This window comes from Anomalospiza imberbis, chromosome 27, assembly GCF_031753505.1.
Source record: "Anomalospiza imberbis isolate Cuckoo-Finch-1a 21T00152 chromosome 27, ASM3175350v1, whole genome shotgun sequence".
NCBI classification, from domain to species: Eukaryota; Metazoa; Chordata; class Aves; order Passeriformes; family Viduidae; genus Anomalospiza; species Anomalospiza imberbis.
The window spans coordinates 111,718-138,221 of NC_089707.1; the positions used below are offsets into that span (position 1 = coordinate 111,718).

Below are 26,504 nucleotides of genomic sequence, written 5' to 3' on the forward strand. Positions count from 1 at the left end.
TCATCACTACATAAGACAGGATTGGCAGTTTTCTCCTGGCTGCCTCTATCTATACATCACGTTTTTTCTGATGTTATTGATGTTATTGTTATTCATCAGAAGTAACCTCTTACAGTTAGGCTCCTACTTATTCATACAGGCCACTCTGAAAAGCTTACTATCATGAAAAAATTTTAACTATTCTTCCTTTCATCAGTATCATATATGAAACCTACTGAACAACACAAATACAGTGCAGATCTGCACAAGATTCTACTGGCAGCTCAAATTTAGTTCATCATTGTTTCTGATCATTCATGAGAAGACTTCTCATGTCATGCTTTTTGGTTTTCTGAAGAGGCTATGGTGAGGATGTGGTCAAATAAATAGTATCAAATGCATCTCCCTTGATGAGATGATTGAGGATTCCCCCAGATCTGAAGACTGCCATCTCCTTCTTCAGAAGTCTGGGTCCCCACTGACCCAGTCTAAGCCCTGCATCCAATAAAGAGCTGAATCATAAAGAATATTCAATAAAGTAAATAAAGAGTACGGAGTACTGTTCTATTGGTTTCCCTGTAATCTCACCTGGAACTGATGTACTGTAGAAAATAGTTTGTTGCAGAGGGTATATCTGATGTCAGAAGGCCAGCATTCTGCACATCAGCAGTTTCATTGCTTTCATCTCCTAGCTAGAAAAAGAACAAGTATATATCAATAATTTTAAATACAAAATTTTCAACTCATTCTTTCTAAAGACAAAATTTCATCCACAAATGCTTTCTACAATAAAACAAGATATATCCCAGTATTACACCTTCTTTTATCATGCTAGGAAACCTGAGCAAACCTGTCTTCAACAGGAGCTAATAACAATCCAACTCAGTTATTCTATGCACAAGTTTAAGCCAGGCTCTGCCTATTTTTCCATCTTTTCTGTGAAGTCTTGGTTGCATGGGAGCAGCTTAGGCCCACATTTCAACTTCATTCTAACTCAAAAAGTAAGAGAAGACACTACATTCTACTGAGCTTTAGCCGTTATTCATGACCGCAGTAGATGCATTTTTTTAAAAAAAAAAGCTTTTTATGTTACTTAACAGAATTCATTTATTAAATGTCCAGAAGACTAGTTTTATTAAGCGGACAACTCTGCTGTGTTCATAGCTTTTAATTTTACATATATTCATAAACTCTTAGTCAAGAGAACAAACGTGTTTACCTTAACTCTATCTCGTAAATTTTGCCCAAAAACAAATGCTTGCTGTGCATTTAGTTCAGCCTTCTCAGAGCTGTCATCATCTGAAGTATTGTTGGATTCCTTTTTCTGACATTCTGCTGCCTAAAGAAATGGAAAAATGTAGCCAAAGAAGTTGAGTTTCTTTAAATAAAAACACCTTATGACAAGGTGAGTCACACATTCATTTACAATGACAAGCCAATAACACTTTCAGATCTACAAGGCATGTTTTGCATTTAAATAATGTCTCCGTTGTTAAGTGTTTTTCTTAGCATATTACAGAATAGCAAAAGCTTGAAGGAATTTCTAACAATCACTTGGTCCAAACTGTGTTCAAAGCAGCACCAACTTCAAACTTATATTAGGCTGCCCAAGATCTCATATCAAGTTTAAACAAAAATCCATGTGGCAGTTTTACATTTTGGTTGTCTGGTTCTGAATCATGATTTTAAAGGGTTAAGATTTTAGCTGAGGGTTGGAACCAATTCATATTGAAGTTAGATACACCGACGATAGGTTAATGATTATTAGATGCTTAAGTTAAAGCTAATTGTTATATGATGAACTCATTTGTAGAAGGAAAAGAAGCAAGTGAACCATTATGGGAACATACTGAAACCAGTAGAACAATGCCCAGCACCTGGACTCCATGGCAATCCATCATGGAGCAGGGGGCCTAGAATGGAGCCAGAGGGTCACAGAGACCTGATGAAGACCTTCCTGACTTCATCCCGGGGACCACTGACCCAATTAGAGACCACCAACCCAATTCAAGAGAAGAATTGCGCACGTGTGAAGGACTAACAACCTCATTTTAATACAGAGCGGAGATGGGAAGTGCTGGGGTTATGCATATGTATTATTTTGGGAAATAAACAGAAGGCAAAAATCCTTGTGTGGTGAGGTCACCCATGTCGGGGACAACCCCCCCCCCCATGGCATAATAAACGTACTACTTTCAAACTTTAATTAGTTAGAGAGTCTTTGTCCGTGATCTTTGGTTTTAACGATTCAATTGGCAAGCCAGCCAGGAGGAGACTCTGCTCCGATGTGAGACCAGCCTGGGTCAAGGACCCCCTTGGGGTGCCCCCGGGATATTCTTGGAAGAGTGGGGTCCACTGCCTGGACTGATCATCCAGCAGCAGACAAGGACCCCTGACTACTAAAATTTCAGACAAAATGGTATGTTCATAAATTGAAGCTGTTTTCAGTAGTGACCTGTAAGGTGTACGCGTGGTCAAGAAAGGCCATTGGTAAGTCATGGGAGACATCCCATATACAACTTGTGCCTCTGTAGTGTGCTTGCAAGCTGAAGTTGCAGTTGAAATCTGGTTGGCATGAGCAGAAAGAGTTGTTGAACTGCCATACAGAGCTTGGGCTTCTGTTGCTGACAGAAGGGGAGTTTGACATTTCCTTTCACCATAGAGGACTCAGTCTGGCAGCAATTGGGGTAGCAGTCACGAGGGCAAATCCTGGTCTCAACTTGTGCTACTGTGAATGTATCCTGACTGTCAGAATGATTGTGAGTGTGTTTGTTGAGACGCGCTGTTAGCACGACGCAAGTGAGAGTTTGGACCCCTGGTTCCATTTTTGGGCGACTGAAACAGCCGGGGAAAAACAAAGTGAGTGGGGTGCATGATCCTTAATAAATCCCCTCCCCGTTGTGACTGTGTGTGTTTTGGTTACGGGGGATGGAATTTACTGTAACACCCGGTGTTCACGTTAAAAGGGTTCAGACTCTGAGAAATTATAGGGGCGGCACTTTGCTGTTCAGATGTTTATGTTTGTGGAATTTAAAACATAGAACTTGAGTGCTTAATGTAGTGTGTTTGTATATTGTTAGACTGCACATAGTGCTTCCCGCGGGAATAATAAGATTGTGATGTTGTAATCGTGTTAGGAGTAATGGTGTATTTTTTGTGGCAATACTGCCATCTCGTGTCAAAAGTTGTAAGTGTAGCACATGTTGATTGTGAAATAGTAAAACTGGTTTGAAGACTTTGTTAAGAGTTTATTTGTGGTTTTAGGTATGGGGATTGTGTTTGTAATTATAATAGGGGTAGTTTTGGTCTGAGAATCCAATCTGGCCAGATGGATAGGAGAAAGTCCTTTGCTTCAGTGGTTTGGGCTCGACTCATGGGAGTTTGTGAATTCAATAAACTGGTGGATAGACAGGGGAAATGAGAGAGTATATTTAGAAGGTTTGTATCAGATGTCTGCTGGGGGACTAGTGGCTTTGGATTGGGAGCAACCAGCTGCAGAGAATTTAGAAAGTCGAGAAGGGGCGAATGGAATAGCTTGCAGTTCCCAGAACGAAGAAACGGCAATGAACAAAGAGGAGATCAAAAAGGGAGGGCGATGGTTGCCCATGTTAAGGAAGACTGATGTGGACCGGAGGATCTTACCCTAGGGGACCCTCTGGTTATAATGACACTGGGGAACAATGAAAAGGGAACGGAACTTCTGGCAGACACAAGGGCAACATACTTGGTATTAAATAAAGCTTTAATACCAATAACAGATGATTATGTCATAGTAAAAGGGGCAACTCGCCAACCTGAAAGAGCTTATTTTTGTAGGCCATTGAAATATAAACTTGGGAAACAATGGGGAATTCACAAGTTTTTATATATGCCCAATGCTCCATCAGGACTTTTGGGTAGAGATTTATTGGAACAATTAGAAGCAAAAATAATATTCAAATATTGAGAGATTACTTTGGAGGTTAAGGACCAACAATATGTGGAATTGTTAAGCCTCATGCTAATAGCCAATGAGGCTGAAGTTGAAAGTGAAGATGAGATTCGCAGTAAACTGCTGGATCAAGTATTTCCTTTGTGTATATGTTGAACAGTCCTAAGGAATGCCTCTAGTGACTGACACTTGTCAGACTTCCAATCACTGGCTGCTACCCGCAAAGCTCACTGCTTCAGCCAATTTATCACCCACTTTAAATTCCACCCAACCAGTACACCTCTCTCCATTTTGGCTATGACAATGATACTTCAGACCATACACAGATCTTGCCTAAAGTCAAAATCAACAAGTAGGGCTCTTTGCAAAGCAGATAATCTCGGAGGATAAAAAACCCATTGGGTCATGTGGATATTCTCAGTTCAGTCAGAGAGAAAAAGAGGTTTTCTAACCAGGTGAGAGCCTGGGAAGCAGTTGGGAAAGAATGTAAATAATTCTCTAATCTCTCGTTATTCACATTGTTTATAGATATGTTCTGCCACCGTGCATCATTCACTGCACACCAATGGTGTGAGATGTTTTTACTCTAAGACCAATGAAATTAATCCGCATGATGTTTTCTATATATAGAGCGGTGCATTTGAAATAAAAGAGAAGAAGTGTTCATTCTCTTGCCTTTGACTTGGAGTCATTTCTATTCCCATCCTGCTCAACAGCCACAGGGTCAGTCTCTGTTTTATCTATGCTGGCTGTTCTCAATCCCTTTAAGGTGCCTCATATCCTAGGACTCCTTCACCACAAAGGGAGAGGGAGGAGCTGAGCCATTTCTACTTTCCTGGAACCTCTTTCTTGCCATTCGTGGAAATGTGTGCCATGCTTTCTTCTTCCCCAGTAACTGGGACCCACTACAGTACCACAACTCCCTGAGGACAGGTAGTGGTCTCACACAAGCACCGCCCAGCTCCCTGCCCTGATTCATTTTCTTCCCAGTACAACACTGGCACAACACTGTATTTTAGATCCAGGATGAGAATAATCTTGATCATGCACTGATATTTCGGTTGTGGCTCAGTTGTGCTCACCCGAAGTCAAGGACTTTTCAATGTCTCATGCTCTGCCAGCAAGGAGTTGCACAAGAAACTGGGGGAAAACACAGCCAGGACAGTCGACCAGAACTGACCAGAGGGATATTCCACATCATAAAACATCCTGCCCAGTGTGTAAACTGGGGAAACGGCTGGTTCCCCAACTGGCTGATGGCTGCTGGGAGACAGGCTGGGCACAGATCAGTGGGTGCTAAGCACCTATACTGGGCACCACTTCTTTTCTTTGTGCTTTATCTGTCTCTCTCCCCTTTTCTCTACAATTATTATTATTATACTTTACTCCGCTTCAACACTTAAATAACTGTTCTTATCTCAATTCACTAGCTTTACTTTTTTCCTGATTCTTCTCCCCATCCCAGCTGAGTGGAGGGAGTGAACAAGTGGCTTCATGGTACTTAGCTGCCAGCTGGGGTTAAACCATGACTCTCCCTCCGCACTCATGGATGCATCCTGTCTGGTCCTATGGACCTGTGTATGTCAAACGGTCTAAAACAGTTCTTAAGCAAATTTATTGTAATAATTCACTCCCTCAAACTTCCCCTAAATAAAGGACTTGGTAGATCTGACAGCAGACCTCTTCAGTAAAAAACAAGACAAAGGCATTGAGTACCCCAGATTTTTTCTTTTTTTTTTCCACCACTAGGTTCCCCTTCAACATTTTGCAGAAGGTCTACAATTTTCCTTCATTTTACCTTTGCTGCCAATACTAGTGGAAGCCTTGCTTGCAGCTTTTCATTCCCTGTAATTTCCAACTCCAGCCAAATTTTGGCTTTCCCAGTTCTCCCACACATCCTGGCAATCCTTCTGTATACTTCTCAGGTGTCTTGACTGCTTTCACGAGATATATGCACATTCTCTTCCTGGATTTAAGGAGCTCCCAAGCCCATACACGTTGGCCTCCAGCCAAACTTGTGCAGTTTCATGCGCTTTGGGATAAATTATTCATTCTCTGAGATGGTTGTCCATGAAGGTAATGAGCTCTCATGAGCTCTGCTGTCCTTCAGAATCCTACCAACCGGCTCAAAGAACAACCTGAAGTCTTCTCTCCTGAAGTCTGGATCTTTATTCTGCTATTTATTAGCTCCCTCAGGATCTCAAACTCAATCTCATTGATGTTGCAATGACAGCTACTCTCAACCTTCGCATTTCTAGCCAGTTCTTTGCTGTGAATACCAGGTACAGCTAAATACCTTCCATGTCAAGTTAGCCAGCATATGCAAATACGCTCAGCAACTTATTTCTAAAATCTCCAAGAGTACTTTGGAGGATTTCTACCAGGAAATGTTGCCATTTTATCAGGTGTCCAAGTACTAAAGTTCTCCTTTAGAACCAAGGCCTGTAATTGTGAAGCTTTTAGTTCTTCAAGGGCGTTAGTTACTTTCTCTACTTTATCAGTCCAAGTCTGGTGAAAGTTCATTTTGATCTCCCTCTTGTTGGCTTCCCCTCTGATCCTAATCTATAAAGCCTTGACCAATTGAGTGCCTTCCCAAAACAAAGCCTCTACATTCAAACAGCTTCTTTTAGCAGAGCAGAAGCCAGCCCTGTCTGTCTTTCCAGCCTTATTTCCTAAAATATTTATGTTTGTCACCTTGAGTCTCCTCACTCTCACCTTGTCTTCAGAGTCTGAACTTTTCAATGTTGCATCATTTGGTGATTGTGATGTGGCTGCAGAATCTGGAGGGATATTTACACCATTTGTGCCACTGCTGAGAACTGCAACACAGAAACAAAAAAAAAAAAAATACATGAACTCTCTAGATATTTAGACTGTCCAATTAAGTAAATTGCATGCAGTTTTCTTGTTTAAGTCCATTAAACGTTGCAATGTAAGCTAAAAATTTCCCATAGTATTTTGCAAGAGACATGAGGACCACAATTCAGCAATTCTTAGCTCAGCAAATTATTCTATACAAATGTTGTAAGGACTTCAATATGTACAACTTCAAGCAACCATCCTTCTCCAATCTAATACTGTTCACACCCAGCAGGGCTTGTCTTCAGACTGATCTACCTGCTCACATACTGAACTCTCACTGAAAATTTTACCCCGATACTAAGTCCTCTGTAGAGTCCAATCTGTGTCAGGAGGTACATCAAGAAATCAAGATAGAAATGTTCGGTTCTATGCCAGATTCTGCATTAACTGAAGTTACCCCTGTTTCTGTTCAACTAAACTTCCAAATAACAAATGGCATCAGGCTGGGGAAACATGGGGTTTAGGAGACAGGGACTTTAAACAGCTTTTTGCATTAACTTCCACACTTTAATCATGTCTATTTCCATCAGCTACATCAAATTCCATAATACAATAAACATTATATGAATGAACAAACTTAAAAACTAAAATTCTGTGTTCAGAGTTAAAACTGTACTTTAAAGCCCCAACTGCAAAATGGTCCCCAAGCCCAGAGGCATCTCTCACTGATTTAGGTACTTTACTGTTGATCAATTACCAGTAATAGCTTATTACACCATCGTCAATGCTGTCATTTGAGATTGATTGCTTAACCACACTCTTAAAAGTCTTTTTACTTCAAAACTCAAGTATGGACTACACCAAAGTTAGAGGCCTGGCAACATCAGACAGTCACCCTACACAAGATCTGAAGGTTCCACTATATTATCCTTCATGTAATACAGATACACTTACTGTTTAAGATGTTTCTTTTCTGAAAGGAGAAAACTAGAAAAACCAAGGTGAGTGTTGAGTAGAAGCAAACCACCACACTAAACAAATTCAATATTTTTGTTCTCTCTCCACTGTACTTAGAATGCAAAAGCATTATTTACCCATCTGTGAGAAAGCTTTTGGCTGTGGTGCCTGTAGTACTGCTGGACGGAGCACACTTCGCTGCTGTTCCTTCGGTTTCTGACTAGGGAGACCTGCAAGTGCAAAGGTTTTTCAAGAAGTATAAAGTTTTAAAGTTGGAAAATTTAGCTTCATCTAATCTTCTCTAACTGCTTCCAATAGAAGACACAATTTAAAAATAGACACTAGAAAAGCTTCTACTCACTTCTTTTCCATCCCTCCTTACTCAGCCTCAAAAGAGAGTTAGTCCCAAATAGGGAAGACTATTTCCTAGCCTAAAAAGACACTTTAAAATATACTGTCTACCTTATCCAGGAAAGCAATTGATCCACAAATAAAAGAAATAAAAGCCAATATGTAAGAGAAATGAACAGTACACCAGTAATCCTATTTATGCACTGACATTTTATTCAACTACACATTACAAGTCTTCTTTTCTCCTTCCAATAAAGTAATTTCCAGATAGTAGTAAAATATGTTTTTATCCATGTAATCAAACATATTAGTACTGTAATAATTGTGTTGTGTCATTTAACAACCTTTTGGCTTTTTGAATTAACCTGGCCTCTTTGGTTATTACAGTAAGATGCACAGCACTACAACTCTAATTCTGCTATGATTCAAAAAGCTAATTGACCTAAAACAACCTAATTAAAAAACCCCAAACATTGTAACATTAACTCTAGAAGGTTATGGTAAGCCCAGAAAATTCAGTTTTCTTCACTAAAAAAGGTCAAGATGAACTCTTGATCCAATAAAATACTGCAACAGAACTCACTCATAGCAATTAGCTCTATTTCAGGTCACCCATATTAAAAGGGCATGGCATCAAATTATAAAGCTATCCAAAGTTCAAACACTCATAAGCTCAAAACAGCTTGTTCCTTTCTTAAATTTACCACTCTTCCTTCAAGTGAAATGGAGTTTCCATATAGTTATGCAATAATAGCTTTCATTACCTATATAGTTTTGGGTTTGTTTTCCTCCTCAAATTCCTAAGGAGCTGTAATACTAATATCTTTCTGATAGTGGCTGGGTCTACATCAGTAAACAGGAAACTCAGTCACAGCCAACCTGTAGTGCAGAACACGCATGATCAAGGACCTGCCACTTACACTGCCACCAAAAGTCAGGGAGAGCAGAAGTGGGCACTCTCTTGACACTTCCAACTGCCCTGGCATGGTCACAGACTAAATACTCAGTAATGGCCAGAACTTGCTCAAGGCACTCACTGAACACCCTTTTTCTTATGGTTTGCTACCAAAGGAATCAAATTCACAGTCTGTAGGATAACTCCAAGCACAAACAGAAGCTTGCTAAGCAGCAACAGCTGCTTCAGACAGAAGATCCACTTTAGCACAGCTGATCCAATGCAAAACACGAATGCGTCCATATGCATTGCACAGCAGACATGGGCACAAACACCCCAGAGAAGACAAGACACAGACACATAGGCTTCTGCAGACACATAGGTATAGCCACCTTCTAGTTACACTGGTTGACTGATGAAACTACTAACTAAATAAAATGCTTGAGCTCATTTCTTTGTACTGTTGCAGTAAAGAGTGAACTCACCTGCACTAGGTGCCTGACCATGGATAAGTATTGGTGGCTTCAGCCGGAATCCACTGCTCTTTTCCTCTGGAAGTGAAATACAAAATTACAAGGACAAAGCTGTAACATATTAGAAATATCCATTCAGTCATAAAATTGCTCAGGTTTTCCCCACTGTAACAACCCACAAGTTCTATAAATATGCAAAGTTATTAGGAGCTTCCCAAAGAACAAATTCTCTTCTTCTGAAAGAAACCTCAATTTCCAGTAATCATCACAGACATGGTATCACAAGTAAGACATTCAATATTTTTTTTCAGAAGAAACAGGAAAAATACTATGTTCACCAGAGAAACGGCGCTCCTTCTGTGAAGGACTTAATATAGATAATAAAGGTTTGAAGTGAGAATCAAACTAAAGAAAGAAAATCAAAGTTAGGACTGAACATGACAGCTGCTAACAACTATCTAACTGCTAATGATCATGAACTAAGTTAAACTTAATTGCTTAATGCTATTTTCTTGTAATAATAAGCTTTTATTCATGCTTTTGTAGTATGAAGATAAAAACTCCTTTGCTCACACTCACTACAATTATGGTTTTTAAATTAAATACCAAAATCTCAAAAAAAAAATTATAAATCTACAGCTCTTAAAAATTGAGTTCCCTAGAACTTACAAATAATAATTATACTTCTTTCCTTTTAGGGGCTTAATATCTGTACTCAGAATAAGACAACTCAGCATCTTACAGTCTCACTGTGCTTGGTTATAAGCATATGATATTGATGTGCACTACAGTGATACCAAGACAACCAAACCAGAACTATGGAGACTAACAAAATCAGCAGTTCTGTCAACACAGGGCTCACAGGTCACAGTTGAACACAATCATGACCACACCTTATGGTTGTGTTGCTTTCCAATACAAAAAAAAAAATTTTCCGAAGTCGACACATGAAACTTTCCCAAAGGCTTTACTGAGAAGCTAGCAGGAAAGGGTCATACTGCAGTATTCTACTATCACTCCCAAAGCATTTAATAACTTTGATATTGTTTTAATTACCTCCAGCAATGGTGATGTTGAACAATGAAGTGAGCAAGAGAACAGCTCTAAGATCAGAACCATCATCACTTTCATTCTTGCAGACAGAAGTACTTCTTACTTCTGAAGTATCAGAGCACTTTAGATCACGACAAATTAACAGTTCAAGAAAAAAGCAAAACAATGAGGAAGCTCACCTGGTTCTGAGTCAGAATTGCCCGTAGAGGGTTCACAAAAGCTTGATGGCATAAAGACATTGTTCTTTGTTACTGCAGTCAAGGAAAAAGAAAAAAAAAAAAAAGGGAAGTTGTGTACGTTTTTATTTATTATAAACCTGTTCCCAGACTTTAAATTGAAGATTACTTTTCTAGTAATGTTTTTTAATTTTGATTTTATTTCTTCTAAATTAAAACAGCATTACAGCTGAAGTAGCAAACAAGCCATTGTCCATAAAATCCTCTCAGTGTCTCCTGAAACAGAGAAAGAACAAATTTCATTTTTTCTGAATCCTGTATAAATACAGGATTCCCAATCTCAACTGTATCTGAATTAGGAATTAGAAGTGGTGTTAGTATATATAATAGCATTGCAAAATGTATAATACCATTTCAAAAGGCCCCTGCAGAGAGAGAGCAGAAAGGTGTGTAATGCCTGCTAGAGAGTAGGAGTGAACATCTGGGCTCTGATGGACTGCACTGTTTTCAACAAGAGGCAACTTAGGTTTGAACTACCCTGCAAAGACAAAACTCCTATAGAAACAGAGGAGAGCACATCAGAGTACTGTCAGATGTTACCTCAGCAGCATAACAGTCAACCAAAGGGAAAAAATGTTTGAAAAAACATTTCTGGAAACCAAAGCCATTGAATAACATCAACAATATTCAAAGAGGTCTTCATGGAACTTGAAATTCAAATCAAAGTTGTCACTGCTTGAGAACAACACACATCAGAAGAGAAGAAAGGCGTCAAGGAATAAATTACCACATCCTCTCAAAATTCATTAGCTAAGCAGAGGCTTGAGAAAGCATACTGGACTCCTGGAATATCCAGTATTTAACCAAGGAAGAGATGAGTAAATTGTTTTCCTCCACTTCTTAACAGATGTTAGCATAGAGATTCCAATCTTATATGACAAAGATATTGCCCAGTGCAAGTGTTAAGAGATTATGGGGAGCCCGGGTATGCACATATTGTTCTAACAGAAAATCTACAAAACTCTGTATTCATTATTTTTGTGCATTCCTTTACTAAGAGTGGTTGGCAAGCAGACAACAACAACACTGATCACTCAATTCACAGGATGGCATCTGGAGACCCACTGAGCTGCACACCAGAAAACTGGGATCTGAAAGAGAAGATCTTCTTCCCCTGACTAGCACTGGTGCATGACTTGAAAATGCTATGCCCATAAATTATCAGCAACTACATTTTGGGTTTCACAGTTGTTTATTTCTTTAAAATTAAAATCAAAACAACTAGGCTTTCACCTTTTAGTCACATCTCCAAAATGTGCTGCATAAGAGAGGAACATTCCCTCCTTCAAGGTTTTTCATCTCCTTTGTTTCAACTTAAGACATAGAAATAAAGTAGCAGTCTCGAAATCTGCCTCAAACACTGACATATCTTAACTAAAATTACCATTGACCAAAGCTAAAACCTTCATATGATCTGTGAGGAGAGACGGCACAAATCAAGACTGTTCCTGTGAGTGAACAACTATCAAACATGACCATTCCCATGCAAGTGAACTGCATGAATTTACCCCAGTGAATTCACTGCCCTGACTGTGCACACACACAGACTGTGGTCATTCTCTCTTGCATTTGTCAGGTACTTAAGAAATGCACTGAATCCTCCCCATTTTAAAAGGAACGGAAGAAGAGAAAAGAAGAGGACTAAAACACAAGTAGAGACTTGAAAAACTTCCCTGGCAGCAGAGTAACTAAGAAAAAGGTAGCACTTATACAAATTTGGAAAGAAGCAACCTGATCACAATAAATCAAGAAGATTTCTGGTTAATTCTGCAATTTAACAGCGCAACAGTAAAAGGTGAACCTACAAATACACATAAACTTACAGATAGAAAACATTTTTAATAACTATCTATCAGCTCCTTTGGGCTTCACCAAATTTGCTAACACGGCTGCTGTGGTCTTAACCGAAAGCACAAGAGACAGTAGTAAGACTGGAAAAAGAATGTCTAGGTAGGAAAACCATCCCTCATATATAATACTATAGCAACATTTACCTGACTGAGAAGGAGGGAACTGAGTCAAAGATGAAGTTCTCTCACGTTTTACAGGTGGGCAGTAGCTTCCATCTTCTCGATCAGATTCTGTAGAAAAAAAATTATTAGAGAAAACACAAAACATCCCAGCAAGACACACATTCATGGCTTTTAATTTTACAATAAAATCTCTTACCATCTCCATCTTCTGGACTTGATCCATCAGCAGATCTCTGAAATCAGATTACACTGATCAAATAAAGATCACATACTAAACATTTCAGTCTCTTCAGTTTGATCCAAATGTTTTAAACATCAGTTATGAGAAATTTTCTTTAATGTCAATGATACACACTCAATGCAATAATTTTCCGTGACTTATATGTGGGCATAGAGTTTCACATAGATACTATCAAATTATTAATTAATTCAAAATATTTCATTTACAAGTAAAGAAATTCCTGAAAATTCCCAAGCAATAATATCTTTAGGGATGGTGTAACAATTACTACAGTTACCTTTTCTATATACTGAAAATTTGAAAATGACAGTTTTCAAAATTGGTTTCATTTTTAAACTATAAAGTTTCAAGCTCAACATAAACATACTCATTATTTGGGAGTTCAATCCAAAGCACTTTACCTAATTACTCTAAGTGACATTAGTTTCTTCAACAAAATTATAGCATTAGAGGAATGTCTTTCAAAGCATGCTCTATAAACCAGTACAACAGTTTTTTATTGGAATTAGCAATGGATTTGTCCCCTAGCATCTTCCACAGTACCAGAACAAAAAAGGAAGCATCGCAGGCTACCAACCATCATAGATATTTTAAAAGTCTTTGAACAAAGGTTTCATGTATTTTCTGAGGATTTCTATGGCCCCTTCCTCTTATCTCTCTGACAGTTCCTCAACTAATATAATCTCCTTTCCACCTCCAAAAAATAACCCCATGACAGATTCCTTTCACTGTGCAAGGTGATCACGGCTGCACCAGCATCTTCATCTCACTACAAAACATCTTATAATAATCAAATTGCTTAGGTAAGCAAGAACCTTTAAGATCATCAAGTCTAAGTGATCCCTCAGAACTGCCATATCCAATGCTAAAACATGTTCACAAGTGCCACATCCACACATCTTACAAATCCCTGCAGGGAAGATGGCTCCACCACGGCCATGGGCAGCCTGTTCCACAGCTACACAAACCTTTTGTGGAACATGCTTTTCCTAATATTCAATCTAAATGTTCAATTTGAGGCCATATCCTCTTGTCCTGTAACTTGTTACCTGGAGGAACAGACCAACTTTCACCTTAGCTACACCATCCTTTCAGACAGCTCTGACATATTGGACCATCTACCTAGTCCAACACTACCCTTTTCATCCCACTCTTGCCCCAAGACATGCAGATGGACACCTCCCCTTCCCTAAGTCTTACTTCAGAGATTGGCTGATAAATGGAAGAATGGCAGCTCATGGGCAGAGCCCATTGATGCCCCAAAACTCCTTCTCCACCATGATTCGGCCCACTTGGGCACTGAGAGCAGGCAGACAAAACTTTCTATTTAGCACTACATACATTCAGAACCCAGATAATACTGTACTATCAGTACTCCACTAAATGCTAATTAAAACTACTTACACTGCACTTTGCCTATTTAATTACCTTTAAGGGCTTTTCTGTTTTGTTTTACCTTCATAAAAAAATATAGCTACCTCACTAGCACCCTAGTTGAGTACTTTTGAAAGCTTTAGCATTGGGAATAAGAAGCTACTGACAGTTCTAGAATGCAACTCCCTGCATTCACACACACCTAGCAGCCCAGCCATGTTAATACTGCACTTGATGATCCATGGCTCTTTCCACATAATTAGTCAAGTAGTCCATACTACCATAAGATGGTCTTATTAGTCACTGACCTTGCTAACACACAATACTTTCCCAAAAGATGAGGCTAAAATGGAAAACCATGATATCATGTATTTCAGCAATCAGCATCTGAACTCAAATTGATTCCATTTTGCACATAAAGTGTTTTCACATATAAAAGCAATTTGTTTCCACTTTTATCAAAAATCCTGAAAGTGAAAAGAAAACACTTGGTAAAAAATTTGCATGAGTGGAACTGCTGATCTCTATATGCAAAAATCCTTAAAAATAAACAAATAATTTCCACCTGAATGTCAAAAACTCAACATCTGCTTCATTCTCAATGCTCAAGTAACACAATCAAAAGTCAAACCTATATGATTTGAGGCACAAGCCTCAAATCATCTTATCATTGTAATTTTGTAACAGACAAGCACAACTAATGTACCATAACTGTGTGTAGTGGGTAACAGGCATCAATATCCAAAACCAACTCTACTGTACTGAGGGCAAAGCAGAACAGAGAATATGCTCAGAGTTATTTCCATGCTTCCTAGCCCAAGAGTTTTGGGAGATTAAAGCTATGTACCTTTGGACAAATAGATGCCAGGTAGATTCCGTGGGGGTACACAGATTTACTGTATTAGCATAAGCTTCCCTTTTCTATGATGCCACAGATAAAGTAAGTCACCACTACAGCCAGAATTGCATACCAGTGCTGCTTCAGAGGAAGCTGGGTACACTAGACAAAAAAGCAGGGGTATGCATGTATGACAAACCTCACAGACTGGAAAAGGAGCAAATTACATTTAGTGACAATGAACAGCAGTCCAGCCTATCCATTTTACACGTCTCTTCTCAACCTACTCAGCCTGTACTTTACAGCAACACATGCTTTACACAAGTACCCCACAAAATAGAAACAAAAGGCAGGACCATCTCATCCTGTTAGAAACCACCAAGGTAATTAAATTTATCTCCATTCACTTCTTTGGACTTAGATGCAGATGAGACACAAACTGGTAACAGTAAAATCCAACCTAGAATTTTCGCATTTAAGAGCAGAAGCCACTTTTCACTTATTCCCTCTGTCCCCGGCTTTCAGAAATCCAGCTAGAGAAAAGTTACATATATGCCTCTATTTATAGAGGCTCCTACAATTAAGACACATTTCCAGTTAAGGAAATCAGCTTCATAAAGTCTACCAACTGCTTCTGAAAAGCCTAAGTCACAGTAGTTAACTAAATACAAACATTAATTCCTCACATAATTGTTACATCAAGCTAAGAGAAGAACTTCAAAACTTAAACTAAATTGTCAGTTTTTGCGTATTTACACTAGTAAGCAGAAACAGGGAGAGGAAGGGAGAACACGGGTACAGCAGAAAAGCTCAATTCAATTCAGGGAAAGCTCTAAGAGTACACTTCTAGTGTTTACCTTTGAAAATGCATTTTAAGATGCAAAAAGTCATATATAAATGACTTCAGAGCACAGTAATGCAAGTCTTCAGTCCAGACACTCTGCACATACACAGGCATTCTTGAACTGCTATGATTTACTTAAAAGCTGTTCCAGAACCTCTTAATCAGCTGGGATGGCCATGTGCTGTGGGAGGTTGGTGTGGGTTAGCAAAGAGTTAGGACATAACCATCAGCTCTGCAAGGGGCTGTACCTATGGCCACACTAAATTCATACCATATCAGAAATATCTGTGAGTGTGTGTACAAACAAGTAAACAAGAAATATGCAGTGTCTCTTCTTCTGTCTTAACTCATTCATATTCCCAGGCCCTGGGAAGACCGCATGAAAACTGACGCTCCAATGAGCCAGTACAAGCACTCTTAAGATGCATCAACCGTCTCTAGATTTCATGGTAAGGGATGGTTTTACTGTAAGACACGGGGATAATCTGAAGAGTACTTGTCAGTGCGTGCCAGTTATATACCCATACTGAGCACCAGACAATTGGGTACATTTAACTGAATGGAATCAAAAAGAATGCTGAAACAGATGTTCTGTACAGCCACTACTTTCTGCATATGATCCCCAACAGCATCTGTGGGTTTTAAATTTCTTCCAGAACACAGTTAACTGGGGTAAGATTTTCTGCTCTCTAAGAACAAGATGAAGATAACCACTTCCTGGTTAATACCATTCTCTTGGTCAGTTCTAGTAACACTGCAATTTCAAATGACAGAAAACTGAGATAAAAGTCTGTGATTATGTTTTATAGGAAAGATGTGTGATAACGTCTTTATGAACAATTCCATGGGTAAGGGAATGGGTGTTAACATCTTTGAAATTGGTCTTAATGTCTCCCCTAACTTCAAGCAGCAGGCTTCTTACTGGAGCTCGGACAGCCCAACTCCCAAAACAGACAAGTTAGGGACTCTGCACAGGCCTGAACTTCTGAACTTTGGGGTAAAATGACACTTTGAAGGGGGAATATGCAATAGGCAGTTCGGGAAGGCTGTACCTTCCTAGTGCTTCAGACAATGGGGAAAGGAAGAGGGCAACATGCAGCTGGGAGCTTGGTATAAAAGGAGAAGGCTGCGCCCTCCAGAACCTCAAGAGAGAAAACCTGGTGGGGACATATGGCCCAGTGGACTCTCTCCTTTTTTATTCAAATGAAGTTGCAGGACTCCTCTGTCTCCTTTATGGGCATTGGCTTTTCAGAACATTATTTTCTATACATGTTATCAGCTATATTTTAAAATATTAACCCTTGAAAATTTTAACCTTCAGAATAAAAACGGAAAGAGTTCTGTAGGTAATCAAGCAACAGTCTGAACATTGAGAGGTGCTTAACCTACAGCTATTATTAGCACCTTATCATGATAACCCATTCAGTGCTGGGTTTTCTTGAAATGGCCGATTCTTGGACAAAAAACCCCACAACCAGTGCAAGAAAAGGGTCCATGTATTGGGTGAACCAGCCTTAACAAAGCTTGATCAAAGAGCACATGCCTAAGGTGTGATGCCAGAATGAACAGCGACACTCATCTCCACCAAGAAAACATATCCACCAACCAGAAAGATTAGCAACACTTAAAGTTGCTCTGAAAGACTGTATGGTAGGAGTCATTAAGTCATCCAATCTTTCAGAAAAGATTTTGCCACACGCCAGGAGAAAAATCAAATTATGAGCACTGACAGCTTTTCCACAAGATACTGATTTCCTCCCCATTCCAAACACCCAAATCCAAAACTCTGCTATGATGCTTGGTGGTTTTAATCTGTTAAATACTTAATGGGTTGGCATGACATATCCAGTGGAAGCAGTATTAACTGCTCACTTTGTCAAGATGCAGCATTACGGCCCAAGAGGGAACAAAGAGTCCTCCTCTAACTGCTTGAAGCAAATCCCTCAAAAATAGACCCACTTTCTCATTTATTTAGATGTGCTCTTGACTTTAGCAAACACAGTTTACACTTCAAATTTTAAAATACTTGAGGTGTCTTCCGCAGTTACACTACTAGGGAGACTCACAAATTTCATTTCTTCTAATTGGAACGAGGGCTTAGAGAGGACTAACACTTGAGATCAAAGAACCAGACAGACTGTGATTTGCACTACCTACAGTGAACAGTAATGGATTCCACCTAATGGAAGGGACTTTTTCCTCTAATCCCCTCAGCAGCAGAAGTACTTGGTAGATTGACACTTACCCCTGCCAGTTCTTGTTGAATAGGAGCAAGCTGGGCTTCAGAAGCAGGACTCAGGGTAGCACTGACTGAGACCACAGCAGGAGCAGGGTGCTCAGAGTCGCACTCACCAGCTGGTTCTGTGTGACCCAGACCATGGTAGGGGGGCTCAACCTCTCCCTGGGGGTCCTCGCCTGAATCCGACAAAGCTTTTTGCTCTGCAGGGGACTGTGAGCAGAAAAGACAACGTCCCTTCAATGCAAGGCTGCAACATGAGATTGGTCGTCCTAGTGAGAGGATTCATTTTTTAAAATTTCACTGTTTTCACAGTATGGCAGAAGGAGCTGCTTGTTGCTGAGAAACCAATTAAAATACATAGAAACTCTGTAACAGAACCTGTTGACAGAATTAGTTCGCAAGATTGTGCAAAGCCTTAGTTGGAGCAAATGCACTCTTTTGAAAGTTACCAAAATCATCAGTGTCCCCAGCAAAGTGGATTTTGCCAGCTACAGACTTGTTGGGGTTTAACTCCTCCCCCCTCTCAAGGACTAAAGGACAGTTGATAGCTTTCACCTTCAGATTCAGATATAAAAATTAGACAATTACTCTAAATAAGTGTTCTTCACTGCTGCTTCAGCCCACTTTTGAGGGAGATGAGGTTGGTTATAAAATTCTTACAGAAATTAATTATTTTAACATTCACACAAGACACAGGATCCTTTCATATTTTCATGACAGTGAATTATCTGAAAAGCAACACCAATTTTTTTTTTTCATAAATTAGCAAGTTTCAATCTATTTCAAGGAGGGAGGTGACTGGATAACTAGTGCACCCTAATGGGATTTGGTATTTGCTGAACTTCTGCCACAGACATTTCATTCCTTCACATCATTTAATGCTGCACATCCCTGACTGTACAACAAAAGTTAGCATTTTCATATTCTGTAAATATCTGAAGAACAAAAAAGTTATAAAGAGACTTTGAGCACAAACAATTGCATTGTGATTAAGGACTGAATTATAGTCCATGGATAACATGCAGGCCAAGGATGTGCACTTGCAATCTGTGGGCTGAGCTTCCCTGCATCTTATGGTGAAGTATCTGAAGAATTAAGCAGTAAGGAAAAGATGGCACTCAAAAGGACACAACTCAGTTTGCTCCCAGAAAACACTTGGTAGAACAAAGAGACTAAAAATGCTCATCATTGCCCAGGTCTGTGCAAGAAAGTAAAAGCCTGAAAAATAAACAGCAGCACTTAAGAGCCAAGTTCGTCAAGTAACACTTGTCCTGTCGTGGTAACAAAAGCCAGCGATACGTGAAATTTTATTATGCAAGAAATTACTGTAATTAAGGCTCAAAATAGTCAAAATATATTTATGGGGATATTACTATGGATATCAGGTAAAAGTTCAGGGTGCTGGGTTTTTGTACTGTCAAAGTTATCTAACATTTTAATATTTAGTTGTTAATAACAGACTCAAACACTAACTTAAAACCCCACAGAATGAGAAGAGTTAAAGAAACATTTTTTTCACCAAACATTTAATAAAATCTAGCAGTCTAGCCCCCTATCCTTACCTTTTTGTCTGGGGAGAACAGCAGGAAAAGGCTACCTGGAACTGGCCATGGCACTTACAATATAGGTTTAAAAAAAAAAAAAAAAAGGCCTTACCAAAAATATACACTGACTTCTAGGTACAGTTTAGAAAATTGCTGGTAATGAAGAAGAGGCAAGAACATGCAATGCACACTTTTGCCAAGCACTTAAAATTGGAAGTGACAAAATATTTTGCAAGTAGCTCATATCGACATGGTTTAGAATATCCTAACCCTAAAGTAAACTAAGTGAACATCCAACAGATTTTAATAACTCCTGTAATACTTTAAATACTTGCTATCAAGCAAGTATTAATACTTGAAATACTTGCTGTCAAGCATTTTAAAAAGTGGAAATAAGTATAAATCTGATTTCTATCCTAAGCAAGACTGGAATATCTGCTTCAAGACGCACAAAAGAAACAAACAAAAGTAACTATTGCAAATCACCACTTCTATGAAGAAAAATCTAAATCCAAGATAAGAATTTCATGGCAAATATCATGGCAAATACATAAATACATTAAAAATATAAAATTATATTAGAAAAAGTATATTAATCAAAAATTACTGTAAGTTTCAGAATTGTGTGAATAGTATATGGTTTAAGTCATGGAAGACAAGACCAACAAAGGACTCAAGGATTTATTTATCAAACCACAACTGCTCCAGGCAGATGTTTGTACAGCTGCTTTTTTGTTCTCAAAAAAGCATATCCAAATGGAACTGTGAACTCTTAAAATTAATTTTAATCCTTAGTGATGCATACTATTGAAAGCGTTTCCTAGTCTCTTAGCTTCATGAATTCTGATCTAAGCTTTTTCTGGAAGTTCTTTGAAGCTGATGAACCGTTCATTCTCTTCCTTTTTGCTGGAATATTTTGACGGAGAAATGTGTCCCTCCTTGAGCCTCCGCTCTCTAAAGGAAAAAAACTTAAAAAATACAGTTCTAGGGAGAACTTGACAGAAACCTGTTCCTGTCTCTTAAACACTACGACAAAGATCAAGGGAGAGTTGAATAATATTAGGAATCCACCTACACAAATTCACCTTGCTCAGCCATATCAAACAACTTCTATTTTTTTAAAACTAAAAATAACATACCAAGACTAAATACATCTATTTGGAGATTTGGCTTCCTCTGTATTGCAGAAAATAAGGAGAGACATGAAAGAATAATCAAAAGCTAAGACTCACATGATACTACAGTCAAGGAATATAGGCAAAGGAATAATACTCTTTTTCAATAAAGACTGGAACAAGCACTCTTGGACCAGCTTTTCCTCCCAATTCTAAGTTTAGTTATTTGCAACCCCCTTCCTCATCTTCCTCACCCTAGCACCTCTATCCAATGGCCTAAAAAGACTACTCTCAGTATATCTTTTCACATTTTTTACCTGCTTAGAGCAACGGACAACTTATCTATATGCCTAGCAGCCTTTATCAGCCTCTCTATATTCCGCCAAGCTTTTTCTGCACAACTGTCTCTCCAAATACCTTTGTGACTGTTCTTTTAAATACAGCAAAATATTCAGAATTATGAGCTCTTAAGCACAAATTTTAACTCCTTAAGTATACTATGGACTTACAATACAGTTCCACTGGGTATCCATGCGAACAATGCTGAGACAGACTGGGAAAGGGAATGCTCTGCTTCTCTGTACACAAATTACTTCCATTCACAGCTCTCTCTCTGCCATTATCCTAAACCTGTAAGTCATGGCCAAAGCATGAAGAACCTCTTCTAGTCATGCGCCTCCCCAAACCACCAAAACCCAAGCATTGCCAAATAACACTGCATCAAAGCAGGACTTCAACTAACCCCTACTTTACGTATCTTAAAAAAAAAAAAAAAAATTAACTCACAATTTTGCTCTCCAGGCTACCTGGGAATGCCATCTTCCAATCACCTACATCACTTTTACAACTTTTACTATACATAGTTTTAAACTCCATAGTTAAGATCATGATGACAGCTAAAACAATTTAACAACATAACCCCTTATTCACTCCAAAAGCTTTGCTTTTAGGACCCCCAGTTACCCCTTAAACTCTTTGTACCACTTTAATACGGAACATGACCCAAGTATCACATAACTTACCTTCTTTAAGAGTCAATCTTAAAAGGCCACCATTATCAATTCACATGTGGAAAGCAGTACACTGATCAAAACTAGTTATACAACAAACTATAAATAAAGTACTCTTTTCTATATTCTGCCAATACCCCAACACAGGCTGATGGAGGGAAGAGGACAAGGTGCAAGCTACACCATAAACAATGGTGTCTTCAAGTGCAAAAATTTTTTAAATCCGTGTGGAGAATTTAACTTTTCCTATACTTGTTACTAGGGAGGATAGGATTACATAATGATCCTGTGTGATGACAATCAGTAACAATCAGTACACCAACAGTCATACTAGCAGAACAAATGACACTACTTTAAAAACCTTTTTGGACAAAATGTTTCTTTACACTACTACTGATTAAATTTGTTTGAGCTAATATACTTGCTTAAAAATGTGTCAATCCAAAAACGACAGAATACTTTCACCTCAGAAATGCATGTTAAAAGCTAACTTCAGAAAATTAGTTAAAGTAACCTATGGCCAGAAACTTGTCATGAAATGGTTTTATGGCGGAAGCTAAAATCAGTTTCAGAGCAGAAACACCAAAGTGTCTAATATTAAACACAGATACAAGTTGTATCCATAAATTTAAATATTTAATCCAGAAAGTGCTATGAAAAGCACAGCTTAGCTCATAAAGAAGTTATTTGGAGTAACAGAAATACTCTATACCTAACATATAGACTTCATATCGCTTTCAGATCTCAACAGTTTAAGCCTTAAGCTGATGCAATTTTCCAGCTGGTGTCTGCCCTAGGAACTCTGCTTGTCAGAAACACAAATAACAGTGCTACTATTCAGATATTTGCAAGATTATATTTCACACATTGTAAAAACAGTTCTCAAATAGTTAAGGAGACAAGAAAATAATGAAAATACAGACTCACTCATATTTAGTAACTACAAACTTGACATCCACCATTAATTGACATCTGAACTGAAAACAAGAACAGACTAATCCTGTCTTTTTACAGAATAAGTAGGTTGGAAGAGACCTTCAAGATAATCGAGTCCAACCCATGCCCTACCACTTCAACTAAAACATGGCATCGAGTGCCATATCCAGTCTTTTTTTAAACACATCCAGGGATGGCAACTCCACCACCTCCCCAGGCAGACCATTCCAGAACTTTATCACCCTTTCTGTAAAAAACATTTTCCTAATATCCAACCTAAATTTCCCTTGGTGCAGCTTGAGACTGTGTCCTCTGGTTCTGTCAGTTGCTGCCCGGTGAAAGAGACCGACCCTCACCTGACTAAAACCTCCTTTCAGGAAGTTGTAGAGAGCAATAAGGTCACCTCTGAGCCTCCTTTTCTCCAGGCTAAACAACCCCAGCTCCCTCAGTCGTTCCTCACAGGGCTTGTGGTCCAAGCCCTTCACCAGCCTTGTTGCCCGTCTCTGGACATGCTCAAGCACCTTTAACTGCAAAAGAAAATTGAAACTTCCATATGTAAAGTAACATTAAGGGGCAGCATTATGAACACTATGCATTTTTTGTCCCCTCTAAATAAACATGTCAAATTACAAGGTCTGATGTTTTATTCAAGTGTATACATCCTTAGCTGGAAGATGCAGTCAAAAAATTAAGCTTCCAGACTAGTATGAATTTTGTCATAGAACATGCTGAATATTTTCCAATTTCTAGTGGAGAAAAAGATCATAAAACCATAGAATTGTTCAGGTTTGAAAACTTCTCCAAGATCAGAATCAAGCCATTCCCCTCAGCACTACCAAGTCTACCACTAGTCCACGTCCCCACATGCCACATCCACACAGCTTTTAAATACCTGTAGGGATGGGGACACCACCACTGTCCTGGGCAGCTGTGACAAGACTGAACAGTCCTTTCAGTGAAGAAATTCCCAATATCCAACTTAAAACACCCCCGCACAACTCGAGGTCGTTTCCTCCCCTCCCGTTCCTTGTTCCCTGCTAGCAGAGCCTGACCTCCACCTGGCTCCACCCTCCTGTCAGGGAGTTGTAGCGAATGAGAAGGTCTCCTGTGAGCCTCCTTTTCTCCAGGCTGAGCCCCGCCAGCTCCTTCAGCTGCTCCTTATCAGCTCCAGACCCTTCCCCCGCTCTGTTCCCTTCTCTGGATATGCTCCAGCCCTTCAGTGACTTTCTTTTCATGAAGGGCCTAGAACTGAACCCAGGATTTGAAATGCCTCAGCAATTCCCAGCACAGGGGACAGTCACTGCCCTGGTCCTGCTGGCCACACTGTGGCTTGTACAGGCCAGGTGCCATTGGCCTTCTTGGCCACCTGGGCACACCTGGGCTCATGTTCAGCCACTGTTGACCAGGACCACCAGGTCCTACTCCACCAGGCAGCTTTCCAGCCACTCTGCTCCAAGCCTCAAGTGTTCCATGGTGTTGGTATGAACCAAATGTCAGACACCTTCCAAGCACAAACTTAAGTCAGGATATCTAGAAAAAGAACATTGTTTAACTTAACAGTAGACACTACTGTTATTTCCGGAAAAATCAGTAAGACCACTGAATTATATCAACCCAACTGTAATACTGAGAGGATCTGTAAACGCTGAAATGAAATAATTCTGCTCAAGAAGTCCAGGCTCACGTGGGAAAATACTAGACAAACATATAAACAACCATCAGAGACAGTTAACTGAATACACAATGCAGTGCTTTTTCTTCCCCTCAGCTTATTGTCAGACTGCTGTGTCAGCACTAAAAAGCCTTCACTAACACTTCTGCTTACAGAAAAAAGTGACTCGACTAGACAGACATTTTGCTAAATTAAAATTGTAATTTACACTGAGAAATTACACATTCAAGTAGTGTGTTGTTTGACAACTATTTTGAAGTTACTTTTGCATTTTCTTCAAAACATTGCTCAAGGAAAAACTCCTCTGTTTATAGGATTTCCCTGTTAACTTTAAGAGGATAGTCTTTTGTGGTAGGCAACACACTTAACCAAGCACCTTTTACAGAAACAGTAATGGAGTTTACCCTTCTTGGGAACACTTAGCTATTAAGCCTTTCTGAAAATACAGTGAAAGATCTCAACCAGTATGTAACCTGATGCATATTCCTTAGTTAAGTTGATTAAAGCTGGCCTGAATGCCAGATTCTGATATATACAGCATAGTACATAGGCTGTTACTTAGAGCTCACAGCATCATATTCTGACTATATGACTACTGTATCTATACTACAAAAAACAACTACTGGCACAAACAACAAGCTCTTAATCCAATCAATCTGCAAGAAGCACAGCGTAAATGCTTCTACAAGTCTTTCTCTGCCGTGTCAAATACACTACAATAAAAGCTACTAAAATTATTAACCACTCCCCCTTCCCATTTAAAAATCCTGCCTCTCCACACAACACAGTTTAGCATAAGCATTTATGTCTGTCACTACTTTGAAAATTGGCAACTAACTGACAGATGCTACCACTAGACTCTCTGATCTGTTTCAAGGAACAGGCCCTATTCCTCACCCAAGCCAGACTTATTCCATGCCAAAAGCAACAGTGGCTAGCCTCCATGACAGCACCACCACCACTTGGCATTTAAATAAATGTATAACTTATCTCTAACTCCTGTGCCTTCAAGATGCTCAGGAACCCACAGACTCTAAAGCCATCAAAGCCAGACTTTCTGTCTATGGCAAGGCAGAGGCGGTCCTGAATACAGTTATCTGCTCAGCACCACCTCAGCATCCTCAGAGGCAGCTAGGCAGATTAAATCAAAGATGTCCCTCCCTAGATCATCTCTGCCAGCCCCAAAATACGTTATCCCTTTAATTAATATATTTTACAAATATTTTATTGAGATCTATCAGAGTGCAACAGATCTGTCTCACAGCCCAGTGCAGGAATTTGCACAGCTTAATGCTGAAGGCATGCAGCATGCAGGCCGCTAGAGGGGTGCAGAAACAAAGGTGCATCATGAAGGAACTTTAAAGTACAAGAACTGCTATCTTGGCATGTAAGGACCAGGCCAGCCAAAAAGGACACAGGACCATGTCACTCTGCCTGGACTGCACACTGCTACGATCACCACCAGGGTAAAAGACACCTGCAGAGAACACTCACCATGATGCAATTCAGAAGGGACTTCAGAACAGTCTAAGCAACAGTGGGTGACTGGGAGCTGTTTCCTAAAAGGAAACATCATCAAAATTGGTAGTGAAAACACTACCACTCCCTTCATTCCACAGTATATGTAAAAAGTAATTGTAAAAAATGTAATTAAAAGGATGTCTTGAAAGTACTTACTCTCTAGCAGATTTAATTTGATTAGCTAATATTAGGAGGACAGCAGACTTAAATCCTTTCCAAGCTGAAAAACTATTTCAAGCTCCTACTGAGGAATATGCCTAATGAACCTGTGAGAAAGCTTGAGTCTGGTACTTGTTCTAAACTAAAGAAAAGCTAGCAACTGAAAAATTACTCAGTATTTCAATTCAAACATTTCTGACTCCACAGACGACAAAACAATCCAGTGATCCAACAGAAAGTATATCATACACTTTTCTTGGTTCCCACCATCTTCAACAGAAACAAGAGTAATGTTGATTTTTTTCCCGCATAAATCTTACTAGCTTTTACTATTAACCAGACAGAATTAAATACCATATTG

At 39.3% G+C, this 26,504-nt stretch overlaps 1 protein-coding gene across 2 annotated transcripts in view; it reads right to left on the reverse strand.

Annotated features, from left to right (window-relative positions):
- The window catches only part of RANBP3 (RAN binding protein 3), a 58,793-nt gene that overhangs the window by 12,049 nt on the left and 20,240 nt on the right, over window positions 1–26,504 (reverse strand). Inside the window, exons 3-11 of one of the 2 annotated variants that reach the window (XM_068173851.1) lie at window positions 18,193–18,396; window positions 12,847–12,883; window positions 12,672–12,758; window positions 10,621–10,692; window positions 9,401–9,466; window positions 7,807–7,899; window positions 6,626–6,729; window positions 1,199–1,318; window positions 568–671 (exon numbers count right to left, since the gene is read on the reverse strand). In XM_068173851.1, coding sequence (XP_068029952.1) covers window positions 568–671; window positions 1,199–1,318; window positions 6,626–6,729; window positions 7,807–7,899; window positions 9,401–9,466; window positions 10,621–10,692; window positions 12,672–12,758; window positions 12,847–12,883; window positions 18,193–18,396 — 887 coding nt within the window. The remainder of the gene's footprint in view (window positions 1–567; window positions 672–1,198; window positions 1,319–6,625; window positions 6,730–7,806; window positions 7,900–9,400; window positions 9,467–10,620; window positions 10,693–12,671; window positions 12,759–12,846; window positions 12,884–18,192; window positions 18,397–26,504) is intronic. The other variant, XM_068173852.1, reaches the window with a different exon arrangement.